The 17,429-nt window shown below is 39.7% G+C and overlaps 1 protein-coding gene across 1 annotated transcript in view; it reads right to left on the reverse strand.

The window, feature by feature from the left end:
- Positions 1 to 17,429, reverse strand: part of FAM91A1 (family with sequence similarity 91 member A1) — a 46,866-nt gene that overhangs the window by 21,654 nt on the left and 7,783 nt on the right. The window contains exons 4-15 of the mRNA XM_040979332.1: positions 16,579 to 16,636; positions 15,522 to 15,589; positions 14,390 to 14,503; positions 12,778 to 12,868; positions 12,342 to 12,404; positions 8,674 to 8,780; positions 8,149 to 8,187; positions 7,523 to 7,635; positions 7,040 to 7,155; positions 6,205 to 6,317; positions 5,821 to 5,907; positions 3,343 to 3,475 (exon numbers count right to left, since the gene is read on the reverse strand). Coding sequence (XP_040835266.1) covers positions 3,343 to 3,475; positions 5,821 to 5,907; positions 6,205 to 6,317; positions 7,040 to 7,155; positions 7,523 to 7,635; positions 8,149 to 8,187; positions 8,674 to 8,780; positions 12,342 to 12,404; positions 12,778 to 12,868; positions 14,390 to 14,503; positions 15,522 to 15,589; positions 16,579 to 16,636 — 1,102 coding nt within the window. The remainder of the gene's footprint in view (positions 1 to 3,342; positions 3,476 to 5,820; positions 5,908 to 6,204; positions 6,318 to 7,039; positions 7,156 to 7,522; positions 7,636 to 8,148; positions 8,188 to 8,673; positions 8,781 to 12,341; positions 12,405 to 12,777; positions 12,869 to 14,389; positions 14,504 to 15,521; positions 15,590 to 16,578; positions 16,637 to 17,429) is intronic.

The raw sequence follows: 17,429 nt of genomic DNA on the forward strand, positions 1-17,429 counted from the left end.
CATTGCGATGTAGAGTGTTAAGCGAAGTCAGCATCCCATGAGGGTGCCAGTTTGAGTCCCGACTGCTCTACTCCCAATCCAGCTCCCTGCCAATCCTGCTGGGAAAGCAGTGAAGAATCGGGCCCGGCGGCATGTCCTAGTGGCTAAAGTCCTCACCTTGAACACGCCAGGACCCCATATGGGCGCCGGTTCTAATCCCACCTGCTCCACTTCCCATCCAGCTCCCTGCCTGTGGCCTGAAAAAGCAGTCAAGGACAGCCCAAAGCTTTGGGACACTGCACCCGTGTGGGAGACCCAGAAGAAGTTCCTGGCTCCTGGCTTCGGATTGGCATAGCATTGGCTGTTGCGCTCACTTGAAGAATGAATCATTGCACGGACGATCTTCCTCTCTGTCTCTCCTTCTCTCTGTATATCTGACTTTCCAACAAATAAATAAATAAATAAAAATTAAAAAAAAAATAACTAAGAAAAAGGAGTGAAGAATGGTCCAAGTCCTTGGGCCATGAATACAGGAGACCCGGCTAAACCACCTTGCTTTCGCCTGGCCTACCTCTGGCTATTGTGGCCATTTGAAGAGTGGGTCTGTGGATGGAAGATCTCCCTAACTCCGCCTTTCAGATAAATAAGTCTTTAAAGGAAAAAAAGAGTATTGTTGGATTGACAATTTAGGGGGAAAAGTAACTTACCCTAAAACTCATAAGTTCTAGGTCAAAAAATAATAGATGTTGCTTTTATCCTTACAATTTTTCTTTAAATTTAAAATATAGCCAAATAATATGTTAAACCATCAGGAGTCTATGAATTATAGAAAGAGTCCTTCAGATGCCAAAAAGAGTAGATGATTCCTTTAATATATGCAAAGGTAGAAAGTATAGAAAATTCATGATGGTTAGGATGTGTTTTTCGAGATTCTTTTTTGCAACTGTGACTGTTTTTCTACAAATGTGATTTAACTTCTAAACATTTTCAGTGTTATACTAACGAATGATAAACAGTGGTTTATATCTGATGTGTACTGATCACAGTGAACAGATGTTTTTTAAAAGACAAAGACACTTGGGGGGAAATTATCCTTACGAGAAAAAATAAGATCACACATTGCTTTTTGCTTTTTTATGCAATGTCTCATCCTATTTAAAAGCAAAAAATTACTAAGAAATTACTTATTTTCGCATTTGCTTCTGTGACAGTACCAAAGGCTTTTGGATTACATGATTACCAGGTGCTTCATGATATAATCAAACTATAAATTATTAATTACATACAAAGGAGACTGTTTCTGCTCAAAACAAGTTGCTTAAAACACCAAAATCACAGAATTTGTCTAAAAAGAGAAAAAGGGTAAAATTCTGTTATCAAGCTCAGCCCTAACGGAAGCAACATTTCTAGCCGGGCAGATCTGAAACCTTAATGCCCCAAGGAACCCTGTGTGCAGAACGAAGGCCTTCTCAAGCATCTGCTACGGAACAAGGGGACCCACCATCTCTGCAGTGACTGCTTCTCAATCCTTCTCCTCAGTTCCTACTTCTCGTGGTTCATACGGGCCCTAGTTTAGGAAGGCTGGTTGGAAAACCAAACCAAACAAAAATGTTCCCAAGTGATAGCAGTTTGGTCTTTCTGGCAGGATTCATTGCCACCTAACTCTGGAGCTCCAGCAATTCTCCCAAGCAGAAGTTCCCAGTGAGGCTAGCAACCCCTAAATATTACCACGCCCTGAAGCCAGAATTACACCTAAGAATTTCCCCACCGAGCAGGTTTAGGCTTCCTGTTCAGCACATTTGATGGTACAAAGATTACTCCTAATGACAAGTTCAAGCCACATTGTTAAACAAGCAAATCAATAAAAAGACATATGTTCAGGAGAAGATAATATACAGGACAAGGCAATAGAAAAACATTCAGGGGGAATGGATTCAAGTCTGAAATCCCTGCTTCTTCCATTTACCAGTCATAAAAGGTGTGATGACTGAATAAACAGAGATGACTTAACCAGGGTAAGTTTCAACATCCTTAGCTAAAACGAGTTACTCCAGGCACATCACCAGCACTACCAGGCTTCCAGGACAGGCAGCAAATGAGATGGATTTCAAGACAATTGTAACAAAATTTCAAATATTCTAATCATACCCTCCACAAATCACTAAAAGCCCCCAAATTCCAGAAGTTTCACATGTTTTTCGGGTATCTTCAAGACTGTGCCATTCTCTGCTCCACTGCATGATTTAGTATCTGGTAGTAAAAATGGCTCCCCAGTTCTAAAAAAAATGCTTATCAATAAGTACTGCAGACTCTTGCCACTTGGTGATTCAGTACTGCTGTTTTAACTACGAAAGGCTCAGCAGTGACAGTCCGTGAGGGCTGCAGTGGCACAAGTGAGTCCAGGGATACTGAATGAGTCCACCATCGCACCACTGAACTACCCAGTCTTCCTGGTTCTCACCTATGCAACAACTCTTGGGAAATGAGAGATGAAGCCTTCCTTAATTTTCCAAATTGAGCTGAAAGGAAAGCCAGATGCTGCTAAGAGAAACGAAAAAAAAAAAAAAAAAATGGACATGACTAAGAAACTGACGGGTCTCAGCCAGAAAAATTTTTTAGGTAAATGAATGACTAAAATTAAAGTTAGGGTAGTGCCGAGAATTGCAGAAGTTCCAGGAAGCACCTCTCCAGCCATCCTAGCACTTGGTCAAACACTCTTCCAACAATCCCCAAAGCTAATAAAATCAGAACCATCCCTTCCTAAACAGTCTAGGGGCCTGCCGCCCCTGAAGACCTACTGCATCTCTCCAGAGATTCTGATGCCATCAGTCCATGCCAGACCTCCCAGCTATCACAAAACTGAGGGGGCCGACTAGGGCAAGAGTCAGCCTGGCTCCTGCCTGTGGCCTGCTGGGTCTGGCTCTGCAGCCTCTGGGGAATGAACCAGCGCAGGGAAGATCTCTCTGCTGCACCTGCTCTCTCTGTAACTCTTCTAAACAAACATACAAATCTTCTTAGAAAAATTATGTTAGCTAGATTTTGGCATTTGTTCATTACTCGGAGCTGACACCTACTTTAATTCCATCCAACTACCCCAAAAATTAACATTCTAATACTATTTGTAGGAAATAAACAGTTTTAGGGAGTACAGTAAATGTTCATTCCATGTGAGAAGAATAAAATTACAAGAAAGTAAGAAACAGTTGAAAAGCTAGGAAAATGCACAAAACAAACCTCTCATTATAATTTAGCATGCTACCTACAAAAAAAGATTTGACGATTAATAAGTAGGCATAATATGTTTGTTTCTCAGAAATCAGTTTCCTGTGATCAAGTCTTCAAAGCTGAGTACATTAATCCTACCATAATTGGGCTGGTCCGGCTGTGCAGTTTGTGCAACTAGATCTTTGTTATGACGCAGAAACAATATTGTGTTCCTCAGAGTGAGGGCATGATCAAAGTATCTCTGGGCTTCTCCTTCCCCGGTGCTCTGCACCTAAACAAAGAAAACAGAGTCTGCAGCAAACATGGCATGCACAGCACGTGTTCTGACAGAGACATCCAGACAGGATTAAAAGGCAAGAGACAAGTTTGCCCAGGCAACCCAGAAGCAAACATGAAGCTCAACCTCAGCTGAGCCTTCAATCTTACATAACTATGATGACAAAATGATTACAGCTAATGATTTTACTAACTAAACAAAGAAAAATCATACCATAGTGTTATTTATCCCACATATGCCTCAAAAAGGGTATTTTAAAACTTCTAAAATCGGTTTTTTTGTATCACCCAAACTTCTCCAATCCTTGGCCACTAATCACATCTTTAAATCCCATCATTTTGTTCTCAATTTTGTTATCCATAATATTGTAGTACGTGACACTAAATAAACTGTTCACCACTGTTAAACACACAGCTTACGTTTATTCAACAAAAATTTCCCAAGTGTCTCCGACATCCTAAGATCTGTCTGAAGATTAGGAAAAATAAGGGAGAAAACCTAACACCCCTACATGCAAGTATCAGGGCATGCGCACACAGCCAGCACCTGTTGATCAGGTAAAAGTGCATCCAGACAGAAGCAACACACATGGAAGGACAGGTCTGCAGAAGTCAGCAAAATTATTGGAGTAAATTAATAAATTCAACCTACTAAGCTCCAAAATACCTGAGAAGCCATTTTTTAAAACATCTATGTATTCTTTACTTGAAAATCAGAATTACAGCAAGAGATTGCTCGATCTTCAATCTGCTGGTTCACTCCCAAATGGCTACAACAGCCAGAGCTGAGCCAGTCCGCAGCTGCGAGCAGGGTGCTAATGCCTTGCCCATCCTCTGTTGCCTTCCCAGGCCACATGCGGAGAGCTGGATAGGAAGCGGAGCAACCAGGACTAGAACAAGCACCCATATGGCCAGCATTGAAGGCAGAGAAGTACCCTGAGAAGCCACAGTACAAGCCCCTAAGAAACCATTTTTAAAACTAAACTTCACACTAAAGTTTTCCCAAGAGTACTATGTGGTTCAAAAAAAAATTAGATACGTGAATGAGAGAAAAAGTAGAAGTGATCTTACAGTTTGTTATAACTGGTAAACAACTAGCTGTGGTAATAAAAATAAAAACCAGAAAGTAAGAATACAAATATGCAGAATTGCAGTAAAACATTTAATGATTGGGCCAGAGTGGTGGCAAAGCATGCTAATCATCCACTTGTGGTGCTGTATCCCACTGGGCACCAGTTTGAGTTCTGGCTGCTCCATTTCCATTCCAGCACCCTGCTGGTGACCCTGGGGGACTGGAGGAAGATGGCCCATGTCCTTGGGAGAGACCTGGCTGCCTGCTTCAGATCAGCTCTGGTCATTGCAGCCAACTGGGAGATGGAGCTCATGCAGATGGAGCCTGGCTGGCTTGCTTTACTCTGTACTTCTCCCTCTCTCAGTAACAGACTTTCAAACAAAACAAACATTTTAAAAAATGTAATGACAAAATATGATGAATAATAAGAAATGGGATCAAAAGGAGATAAAAATAGCACTGGAGAAGTAAATATAAAAATCAAAAATATCAATTAATGAAGAACATTTCATATACATTTCCGCACAAATGAAAGTCCTATGGAGAAAGAGCAGTAAAACAAAAATTTGGTCTTTCTTTTATACAGGGGATTGCAGAATGATTTCAAATTCTCAAGAGTCTGTTTAATACACAGAGTTTGTCACGAAAGGACAAAGCTACCTGCCAAGGAGTGGAGGCACACCCGCTGCGCACATGCACAGGACAGCGCAGGAGAGGAGATATGCAGGGAGCACCACCACCAGCAGAGCGGCAGCAGGACTCTGAGCGAAGTAAACCAGAGCTCACACATGGGCAAAAAGGTAGGGCAAAGAAAGCTCAAGTCTTCAAGACGCTAAAAAGGACAACCAGAGGGACCACAAATACAATACTCAAGAACACTGCTGCAGAATTAGGACAATTGAAATGAAACGTCCAATAAAACTGCTTTAAGAAGTCATCTTAAATAGATTCATTATGAAAAAGGCTATTTTAAAAAACAACTTGAAAAGTGACACATTTCTATACCCTATTTCTTTATTATATCAGATATGGTCAAAGTTAGATGAGGCAGGCATATCATTATTTTAAAAGTCAAAAAATTCATTTATTCATTTGATACGTGTTAAGTCTAAATGACAACTACAATCCTAAGTGAGGAATGAAGTACAAAATGAGCAAGAATATACTAAAAATTCATCATAATCAACAGAAGAGCATACAAGGTCTTCCAACCAAGCAAAACAAGGGTCAAATGCCTGAGCTTTCTAGAACACACATTTTAGACTTACCTTTTCCAGTTCTACAAGAAAGCTGTCCAGGGACTCATCTGACAGTTTGCCCACTTCAAACATGGTGACTGCATGGCTTTTCAAGTTCTTCAAGATAAAAAAAAAAGAAATCAAAATATTAAAGTCCTAATTTCTCTTTTTTAATGCAAAGTATATTATCCTTGCCAATACATTTAAAACTTAAGGGTAAAGGAGGGAGGGAGTTCATTCTTCCAATTACAAAAGCAACCAACACCAACAATTTATTCTACTCCCCCTAAAAACAGAAAACAAAGTTGTATTTTCAGGAATAAGTCTAGCAATTAGAAAAAAAAAACAGAAAAACACCAAATTACTATATAATTTTTACTTTAAACTTCATATTGAAGCAAGAGTTTGACTTACTGGTGAAAGATTTCCCATCATTAAAAAGGCAGTAAGGGTTGAGTCAAAGAGAAATGCAATACGTTTTGTATATCCTGTAGACAGGCTCAAACTGTTTATACTGGCTGTGTCAGCTGAAAAAAAAATTGCAATTTAAAATAAACAGAAAGTAATCATAATCATTTCGAACAAAAAATACTTCAACTTTGAGAACCAAAAAGCACACAATTAAATATAAGCAATACTATAGTCAGAAGGCATCCCAATCGCAACTATCTCAAAGCGCACGAGAATTCCATTTTAGGAACTTTTGTGATTAATTCCTTCAAAGCCAATAATAACTGTCAGAACAATAACTAACACAACCTTTTCAGTCACCTGGCTTGAATAACTGACAGAAACATGGATAATATGGAAGAAGTCCATGTCGTATTCCTTCCTTCACCTATTTAACCATGAGCAGCCCCTCATCCACTCCGTCTCGCCTCCCTTTTTGGGGCAGAGCCCACCATTCTGAAGGTCTTACCCTGACAAGCCGGTGGGCTTCAATGCCCCAAAGCCACAGGCCTATGGAGGGTGTCTTCCTCTTTGCACACAGCAAGCATAATAACCTAACCGCTGTAACTGTCTTCTCAGGTACATTCACTTCTCCCTCCCTAGACTACATTCTTAAGAAAGAAGGTACTATGGTCATGTCCACTTTATACCCTAAGACTGACCTAACACGTGGATAAGGACTCCAAGGCTACCCATGTAATAAATAAAACCTAAAACTATTGAATAATTCTAAGGGTACATGTCTGGAGAGACGCCACACCTACACAAAGACTCTAAATTGAGCTAAACGACTGCTAACCTGGATCTTCTTGACTATTTGTGTCAGTGTCAGTAGCCGATGAAGCTTCTTGCACAGGACTCCTACTTTCCCCACCATCCCAGGATAAGAGCATCTTTTGTGGATCTAAAGTGCTCCTATTAATGAAAAATACATTCACTTTTTTAAAAGTCATATAAATCATCTTAGGCAGAAAGAACTACTGAAGCCAGTACCTGTTATGAGCAATCCTTCCAAAACCAGTCTTACATTTAGACTCAAAACTGAACTGCTGCCCACAACCCACATTAAGTTCAAGGAGTTCAAAGGCCCTTCAAAACTATGCAATATATGGGCAGAGAGATCTTAAAAAAGATCTTAAAATCCTAAAAAAGACCTATACAAATAGTTGAAACATTAATATATATGAGTTTAGCCCAACTAACAGAATGAACAAATAAAATTTTGAAACCATAAAAGCATTTAAAGGAAGCTCTAACATATCATACTGCATAAATGAATTACTTTAATCTGTTTACGGATGGAACATTCTTCCACGAAGAATGAAGTTGATCCAAATTGATCACTTGTCCCTTCTTATGCGCAAAGCCCAATCGGCAATACATTGAAACAGCATTCTGAAAGGAATATGAAGGAAATCAGCATTTCTAAGTAGAATATTCATAGGAAAAAAAATACCACATAATACACTACACTTAGAGTGGTTCCCAAATATTCTCAACCCTAACTCTATCAGGCGGTTTTCAAGAGGCCTGCTCTTGCCTTCTGGTCTCCATAACGACGGGAAGATGGCTTCCGGCCCAGCAGCCTCTCCCTCCCGAGGTGCACTCCCAGTGCAGCAGCAGCTGCTGCTCTACTTCCTTTCATGACAAGACCCTGCTGCTCACGCTGTCCCCTGGCCTGCAGAAACAACAGTGCTCCAGCCCCAGGAGGCACACTGGCTCAGGGCAGACTCCAGCTCTCGCTCCTCTTTGCAAGCACCCTCCTTGCAGCACAAGCCCTGCCCGCCCCCACCTCCTTCGACAGCCAGTGAGAGCATCAACATCTACTTCTCAGTAGCTCATCAAGGAAAGAAACAAGACCCACTCAGCATTCACATTATAAAGATACAAAGCATAAAAACAGCATACCTTAACCAAGGACAGGTCTATCTCAAGGACATTTGCAAGCTAGAAAATAAAATTTTACATTTTAAAAAATTATTTCTACACTCCTACTAAAATTAACACTTTACAATTGCAACAAATATAATCAGCAAAATATTATGAAAAATAAAAAATGGATAAATGCAGAATTTTTACTTTCCATATCACTAAGATGTTAATAATAGAAATCTAGAGTGAGCAAAGCAATTTAATATTCCTCCATCTTTAATTCTGTTTCATTTAGAATAAGAAAACTCCTACATTTGCTATTTTAATTCTTTACAATAGTCATATAAAAATGTATTTAATCAACCTAGAAATTATTACCTTAAAACACGGTAATATGCAAATGCAAAACCCAATTTGAGAATGGCAATTATTAAGTATATTAATAGTCTGTCTCCATATAGATTTTTAAAACATTTTAATCATACAATAAAATAATTTTACCTACTTAAACAGTCTATAATCTTGAGATCACATTGTTTCATAGGACACTGTCTCACTTACCTCTGCAACATTAGTGTGTTCATCTATCGAAACAAAGATCTTATAAAGTAGTGTTTCAAAATAATCACCTTGCACTCGATTCATTACAAAACCTTCAAGAGGAGGAACTAAAATGAAATAAAAAAACTTTTCTCAATATGATTTTCTAAAAGAAGGAAGTATAACTTAAATATCCTATCAAAAGAGAAAAACTCGTTACTTAAGAATGATACAGCTTATAAATGTGTATTATACAATTTTATAAATATAAGCAATTTGTTTATAAATAAAACACACATTTGTCTTATTTACTCCACAGTCAGTTTTCTAAAATGTCCAGGTTAAAGCCCTATCTAACACTGTCTGCGGGGAGAACTCTTAAGGTAGACGGTACAATCTAAGAGTGAGTTAATTCACCATGGAAGTCTCAGCATGTGAAGCAAACAACACTGGAGGACACGGACTTGGTAGAACAGAAAGGGAAGAGGCCACTTTAGGAAGACACCTAGATAGGTTGCTGAGGTGTAGCTCGGAGGCAACAAAGGTGACCAAGGCCAAACAGAAAAGCCAAAAAGAACAAGAACACCTTGTTCAGGCTGGATGGAAAGCAGGCACTCGGGTTCTCTCCATCCCACGCTCGGCACCCTCAGAGGAGGGAAATCCACCTGCCGGAGCACCATGCTTCCCAGAAGTCACTCAACTAGCCTGATTTGTGGCCTTCCATCTTAACAGGCAGACGGCCCAGACCTGTTCTCAGGCACGGCACGCAGTGCAACCATCACTCTCTTTCTCAATCTTCTGTTTTAATCTAATGTTCTAACCAATTCACCAGAGAGCTCTGCCCAAGCAACAATGAAAAGCACTGTGTTTTTCCTCTGCCATCCTCTTGTGTGTCAACTTCCTTGAATGTACACGAGTAAAGAATGGTGCCCAGGCCACCGAAGTATATGGGTATTCCTGGGCCCTAATACCATTTAATAACACCAAAAACTCTACATCGTTAATTCATTTCCTACACTATCAGCTAGAGGATATGAGCAAAAATACATACAAAATTGTATTTATTCCTTTTAAACCCCAGGACTTAATACTGAATTTCTCTCATTTTAGAAATAAAGAATTCAAAGCACTATAATCCAGAAAGAATAAAGCAGTTCCACATTAAGAGATACAGAATAGTCTCCAATAAAAACTAAGTTTAAAAGAAATGAACTAGAGTAAAAAATAAACCAACACATAAAAGGATACAGACACGCTATGTGTACAGAACACCTTTAGCAGGATACACAGGAAACAGTGTCTCCTAAGACAGCAGATGATTGGGGGCAGGTATGGGAGGAAGGCTTTTGTATCATCTTAGAAATTTATAATTTTGAATCATAATAATTACATACTTTAAAGTATGCTAATATATGAAAAATGCTCACTATCACTAGCCATCAGGGAAATGTAAATCAAAATATATCACCTTACCCTTATTAAGATGGCTGACACAAGAGTAACAACAGCTGACACAGAGGTACAGAAAGGGAAACTGTTATACACTGTGGGAACCATAAAACCAGACCCAGAACTTGCGTACAGTCCAGCAATCCCACTCCCAGGCAAGAGCCAGAAGACATAACCCCGCTGCATCACGCTCCTGCTCTAACACAACAGTTAAGATCACGGAATCAACCAAGTCCATCATCAAAGAATGGATAAAGAAAATGTGGTACATATGCACAATGCGTATTATACAGCCACATAAAGGAAATGTAATCCTGTTATTGGAGGCAAAATGACTTACATAGAACAGGGGGATATCATGGCAAATAAAGCTAGACATGCCACATGTAGTCCCCTTAAAAAAACCTCAATGTGGACACAGAGTAGAGATTACCAGCAGGTAAGAGAGGTAGGGTGACAGATGGAGACTGGAAAATGGGCACCAAATCAGAGCGAGATGGGGATTAAGTTCCTATTGTTACACACTACAACAGGGAGACTACAGCTCACAATAAACTATTATATATTTTACAGATGGAAAAAGGTGCCCCAAGGCTCCAAATGAAAAGCAATGCTAAAGAAAGGGAAATGCTAAGTACCCTAATTTCAGCAGTACAAACTGAATATAGGTATTGCAAAAATTGCTTTGCAGTCCATAAATATGCATGTTAATATAAATTTTAATAAAATGAAATAAATAATAAATTAGTCAACAAAAACAAATATAAAGAATAGACAGGAAAGAAATTTAAAAATCAAAAAGATTCTGGGACCGTAGTCGCACTGTAACAGGTAAAACCACTGCCCGCAGTGCAGGCATCCCATTTTGGCACAGGTTCATGTCCCAGCTGTTTCACATCTGATCCAGTTGCCTGCTAATGACCTGGGAAAAGCAGTGGAAAATGACCCCAGTATCTGCATCCTTGATATGCAACAAAACATTCTGCTAATCTGAATATAGTAACTACTTTTACAAATTGGTAGGAAACCTCATCTGTAGAAAAATAGCACTGCTGTGTTCAATGCTACAGTGGTGAAACACAGAAATAACCTAAATGACCAGCAGCAGGCGAATGGTTTAATGAACTGATGCATCTATGCGATGTAGAAGCCATGGAGAGAACGCTGAGGGAGCAGGCAGAGGAGGAAGCAAGAGGAAATACTCAAGAAGACAAAGCAACCACAGAAACATGAGAAAATGAGCCGGAGAACCTGTCCAGCGAAAATGGGGAAACACAATTCTACAATAAGACTGAACATATGTAAAAACTATCACACACTATGGACTAAAAGGTAACAAATTTTTAAGACTATTAGTTTTATTAGGATTTTGAGGAATTTATCTTGGATTTCTATAATTTTAATATAGTATTTACAACAAAATAACAAAAATGAAAAGAAACATAGGCAATGGCTATAATTAACAAGGGAAAATGTCAGTTTCACTCATGCAGTGTATTTAAAATAGTCACAGATTAGTAATACCATTAGCAACATATCACTGCTAATATTTTGTTTGATAAAGATTTAAAACAAAGTTTGACAAAATACTATATTTGAAGCAAAACTGATACACTCAGACTGAAGTAGGATCTTACTATTTTTCTTCGCTGAACTCTTTATTTAGTGGAGCATTGAGTCTTTAATTGTAATGTGAATATAAAAGGTTATCTCAAAAATTTTTTGAACATTTAAGTTTAGGGCCCAGTGGTATGGCCAGTGGCTAAAGTCCTTGCCTTGAACACACCAGGATCCCATATGGGCGCCAGTTCTAATCCCACCTGCTTCACTTCCCATCCAGCTCCCTGCCTGTGGCCTGGGAAGGCAGTTGAGGACGGCCCAAAGCCTTGGGACTCTGCACCCGTGTGGGAGACCTGGAAGAGGTGCCTGGCTCCTGGCTTCGGATCGGCATAGCATCGGCCATTGCACTCACTTGGGGAATGAATCATCGGATGGAAGATCTTCCTCTCTGTCTCTCCTCCTCTCTGTATATCTGACCCTCCAATAAAATAAAATAAATCTTTAAAGAAAACTTTTAAGTTCAACATGGCAATGTGTTACAATGTAATAAGAAACATTTCTCTGAAAATTATTAACCTCTTAGACCTTTACAGTGACTTATTTCTAACTGTTTTGGCCTAAATGCAGTTCAGCAGCAAGAAGGCACTCAAAATACACTGAGAAATGCTAGCATGGTTTACCTGCTATACAACTGTCGTCAGATATTGGCACGTCCAGATAAATAAATCCTTTGTTATATAAGCCTAGAAAAACACAAAAGTACTTTGTTTTACATGCAACACTACACAACAGTAATTTTTTTAAAACTGCTGACTTTCTATAAAGATTCTTAAAGCTAAAATGCCATGTAAAGAAAAGAAAAAAATTATACCAAAGTTTTAAAATCTGTTTCCTACATATGCTCAGAATCACAAAATTTTTATCATCCACTTGTATAAATTTCAGTGTGTGTGAATTAGTCACACCAAAACACAACACACTAAGGTCATATTTAAGCAATAACATGCCTTTGCAGATAGTACTGTTTGTACTTCAATGTTAAGTAGTTGTTGTTAATTACTGATGTTTTAAGCAAACTTTTATGTTGACAAAAGACCACTTCTACTAACCACTTACTATGTACTACATTGTAATCAAGTGATCCAGAGAGTTGAGGGCCTGAATCGATGATCTTATCAATAGCACATTTCTCTGGTAAAGTGCATATCTAAGAAAAGCAAAATATTTTCAGTTAAGTTCTGTCCAAATTAACTAATTCATAAAATTCCCAAAAATCTATTCATATAGCACGCAACCAATTACATGTCATCAGCCAAATGAACTGCATTTTTTTTCATTTACCACTCTAGAATTCAAACAAAATGCCACACACATGACCATCAATCAAGATGCCAGAAAAGGCTTATCAATAGAGCTTAAAGAATAGTTACTAAAAGAACTAAGTTGTACTGGTAACTAAGTGCTCACTAACAAACACCACTGAATTAGAACCAGATCCATCGCTGATTCTGACTCCATCAAATCAGACTTTACCCAAAGTTCATGTGAATATCATCAGGCCAGGGGGCTCACCAGCACAGGGGAGTCCAACAGCTCATTGGGAAATACTTGCACTGAAGCCAAATTCCTAAGCCTGCCACACACGGACTTAATCTACTCTCTGGGGAAAAGACTAAACGCAGACTAAAAACCCACACCAACATTCCTTCAACTACATAAACATATGAACAGGTCTCTGGATTCCTTCATCACTCCAACTCCTCCAAAATGTATAAAGTATATCACGTGCTTGACCACTGGGGTAGCATTTCCCTTATCTTGAGAGCATCACCCCATCACAGTGCCTATTACATTAGCACACAGTTCAGCACTGCAATTAAAGAGTGCAGATCACAGCAAACTACTTGGGTGGAAATTCCGGACTCGTACTACCACTTTGACTTAAACCATTATGTAATCACTCTGTGCTCCCTTTTCTCAACTGTAAAATGGAAGTACGAATAATTTATAATTCTTGGATTATGAGAATCAATGGAACAATATAAAAAACACTTGCAATGGTGCCTGGTACATCTAGCATTTAGCATGTGTTCAAAAATGCTGGCTAAAACCATTGTTGTGTGTCTGGCATGGTAGCCTAGCAGCTAAAATCCTCACCTGCACACTTGGGATCCCATAACGGCATCAGTTCATATCCTAGCTACCCCACTCCTATCCAGCTCCCTCCCTGTGGCCTAGGAAAGCAGCGGAGGATGGACCAAAGCCTTGGAACACTGCACCCATGTGGGAGACCAAGAAGAGACCAAGAAGCTTCTGGCTCTTGCTTCGGATCAGCTCAACTCTGGCTGTTGCAACTACTTGAGGAGTGAACCAATAGATGGAAGATCTTTCTCCATCACTCTGTAAAAATCTAACTTTCCAATAAAAATCCTTAAAAAAAACAAAAAAACCTGTTGACAGACTTGGCATCAAACAACATTTCTATGAAATATGTAATTAAAACCACCAGATATCTGCCCCTGAACTAAGTTAAATCTCTCTTAAGATTAAAGAGTATATTGCAAACTGACCAATATTCCGGCCTACCAAGATCACTCTAAATTTTGAATTTATTTTTGACAGGAAAACCACAAAGGATTACTTCTCTAAAGTATATACAAATATAACTGAAAACTATAAACTTAAGTTTAAAAATTAAAATTCTGTGTTTGCTTTTCAGGCACTCTACCTTGATGTCATCTTCAGTGATGTAGCCAGCCTGAACCACCCACCAGGCCTCTATGGCAATCTCCACGGGCTTGATCGGAAGAAGATCACGGGCTGTTTTCCTTCTGAAAAATTTCTGCAATGGAAGAAGCCATCTGAGAATTTGCAGTCAGCTTAACATTACCACTTTCTTTTTCTATCAATCATACGTGATTGCTTCTGACAGGCTAAACATCTTCCTAAACTCTCATGTTCTCTACATATGGAGTAGAGGAAGCCTGTCCTAAATTATTCCAAGATGCTAATCATTAAATCTGGATCTAAATCCAGAAACTTACATGAAACCAAAAGGTGGAATGTGTGTGTGTATTATTTATTTATTTAACCCATTCAGTGAGTCCTGAGAGAAGAATGGATGATAAAAGAAACTAACATAATTTTTAAAAATAAATATTTTAGGGCCAGGCACTTGGCCTGGCAACTGTTATAGCTTGGGATGGCCACATCCCAGCTTCAGCAGCTAGGTGTGTCACCCATCCATGCTTCCAAGCCCACTTTCCTGCTAATGTGCACCCTGGGAGGGCAGGAAGAGATAGCACAAGTACGTGGGTGCTCCCCAGCCCACACAGATGTCTATGCTGTGTGCTGCTCTGGGCTGTGCTCCAGCCTAGCCTCCCAACCTGTGAACATCTGGGAAGGAAACCAGGAAATGGAAGCTCCCTCAGCCTCTGTCTCTCTGCCTTTCAAAACATGGAAACAAAAATCATAAAAATAAGTTCTTTATGCTTTAAATATGTTTGAGTAAATAATCATTCTAGATGGCTCAAAGCCTTGAGACCCTAACCCGCGTGGGAGACCTGGAAGAAGCTTCTGGTTTCAGATCGGTTCAAGTCTGGCCACTGCAGCTACTTCCAGCAGATGGAAGATCTTTCTCTCTGTCCCTTCTTCTCTCTCTAAATCTGCCTTTCCAATAATAATAAATCTTTAAATAATCACTCAATAACCTAGGAGATACTGAGAGTATTTTTTTTAATTAAATGTATTTCATTTAGCTAAAGAAGTTACATTTCATTATTTCTATCACTTAAAAAACTAATCAAAATGTGTGGTAAGAAGGCCCCAAAATGAGAAAGCAAGGGAAACGACCAACTTACTTTTGACGATCTGCACTGATTCATAAGGTCAATGTACTGGTTTCGTCCTATGCCAAGCAGCCTGAGGCCTGAAACAAAGAGTCTTTCTTTTAAAAAAACATGAACTTCATCTTAAAATGTCAGCATACTCTCAACTGACCTTAGGAAAAAATAACCCAGCCTGCACTCATTCTGATTACTGATCAACATAGCTCATCAAAATTAAAAGGAATTCTTCAAATGTTGGGAGAAGGCTACACTTCGGGAGAGATGAAGTGAAGCGGAGGCTATTTTTAAAAAGCAGAAGTCCTCCTGGTTTCACAAAGTCAAAGTGCTCAGCAAAAGCTTCTTGCCCAGCAGGACTCTGTCCCACTTCCAATGCACGTTCACTAGGGAAACCTTATAAAATCGCAAAATGTACTCATACAAACTGTGTTCACACCACCGAAAGACGGTGCACTCTACGTTTTCTCCTCTCGTTTGGTGCAATATACACAGTCTAATATGAAAAGTAACTTTTCTTTCTCTAGAAAGACACAGATTAGTCCGTTTTCTGACCTACAAGGCAAAATAACTCTTCTCTTAGACATTTAGGCTACCTCTCACATTAAAAACAGTACTTTCTGGGGCCCAGCGTGATAGCATAGTGGTTAAAGTCCTTGCCTAGAATGCACCAGGATCCCATATAGGCACCAGTTTTAAACTCAGTGGCCCCACTACCCATCCAGCTCCCTGCTTGCAGCCTGGGAAAGCAGTCGAAGATGGCCCAGAGCTTTGGGACCCTGAACCGGCAAGGGAGACATGGAAGAGGCTCCTGGCTTTGGACTGGCTCAGCTCCAGCCACTGCGGTCCCTTGAGGTGTGAGCCACTGGACAGAAGAATTTCCTCTCTGTCTTTCCTCTCTGTATATCTGCCTTTCTAATAAAAATACATAAATCTTTAAAAAAGAAAAAAAGCACTGGTCTCATTTTTCACATCTTTCAGGTTAAAAACTCACTTCACAATACTGATGACAACAGCAGGTATATGTAAAGATGCAATGTTAAAATTACCTCCTTCAGAATATCTGAATACTTACAGTCAGCAGCAGTAAAATTGGGCAATGAATCGTAACTTTTCTCACTGTTCATAATGTCCTTTCAAAAACAAGAAATTTAAAATCAAAATGCAGATTTTCTTAGATAAAAACAGATGTATAACTACCTAATTCTTCAGCCAAACAGAGTAACAACAGTTATTACAGGAGGCATTGAGTGAGGTCATCATTTGGCTGCAGCAGACATGCACACTGCGGCACTCAGCACACAGTCCTCACCGAGTCCTTTCAGGCCTGGCTTCCCAGAATGCCCTCTATGAATTCACTAACCTCTGCCCTGTGGAAGCCCTGGGGACAATGCCCAGATGCCAGCTGGGGCCTCCAGCCTCTCCATACTTCAGATGTCCGCCGGAACCCCGGCCCCGAGCCAAGGGCCAATCCTGCAGCATGCACCCAGACGTGCACCTCCTACAGGGACTCCAACCACTTAGAACAGAGCCAACTGGGAGCAGCAATTCTGCAAGTCCCCCAATAATAAACTGAACGTTTACTGCATAGAGAATATCCACATCACTTTGGCAGCCAGACCCAATACTTTATGTACAAGAAAATAGAGCAGGATGTACAAGGATGTACCTGAAATGAAAACTGGTAAATGGAACAAAATTGCCATAGTTTTTTAAACCCCTAAACCTTGTAAATTAATTTTTTAAAAATTAAGCAAAAAGAACCAGCAATAACTGTTCTACCTACTGATTAGCTGTCACCTGCACTATTCAACTCTGACTTTCCCCTGTGCTAGGAAGCTAGCAGTCGTCAAGCTTTGCAGAAGCATTTCCTCCATACAAAGGACACAGCAATCAGGGGACGGTGCCTGGAGGACGGGTGAAAGG

This window comes from Ochotona curzoniae, unplaced genomic scaffold (assembly GCF_017591425.1).
Source record: "Ochotona curzoniae isolate NIBS_2020 unplaced genomic scaffold, NIBS_Ocur_1.0 contig_3190, whole genome shotgun sequence".
NCBI lineage: Eukaryota > Metazoa > Chordata > Mammalia > Lagomorpha > Ochotonidae > Ochotona > Ochotona curzoniae.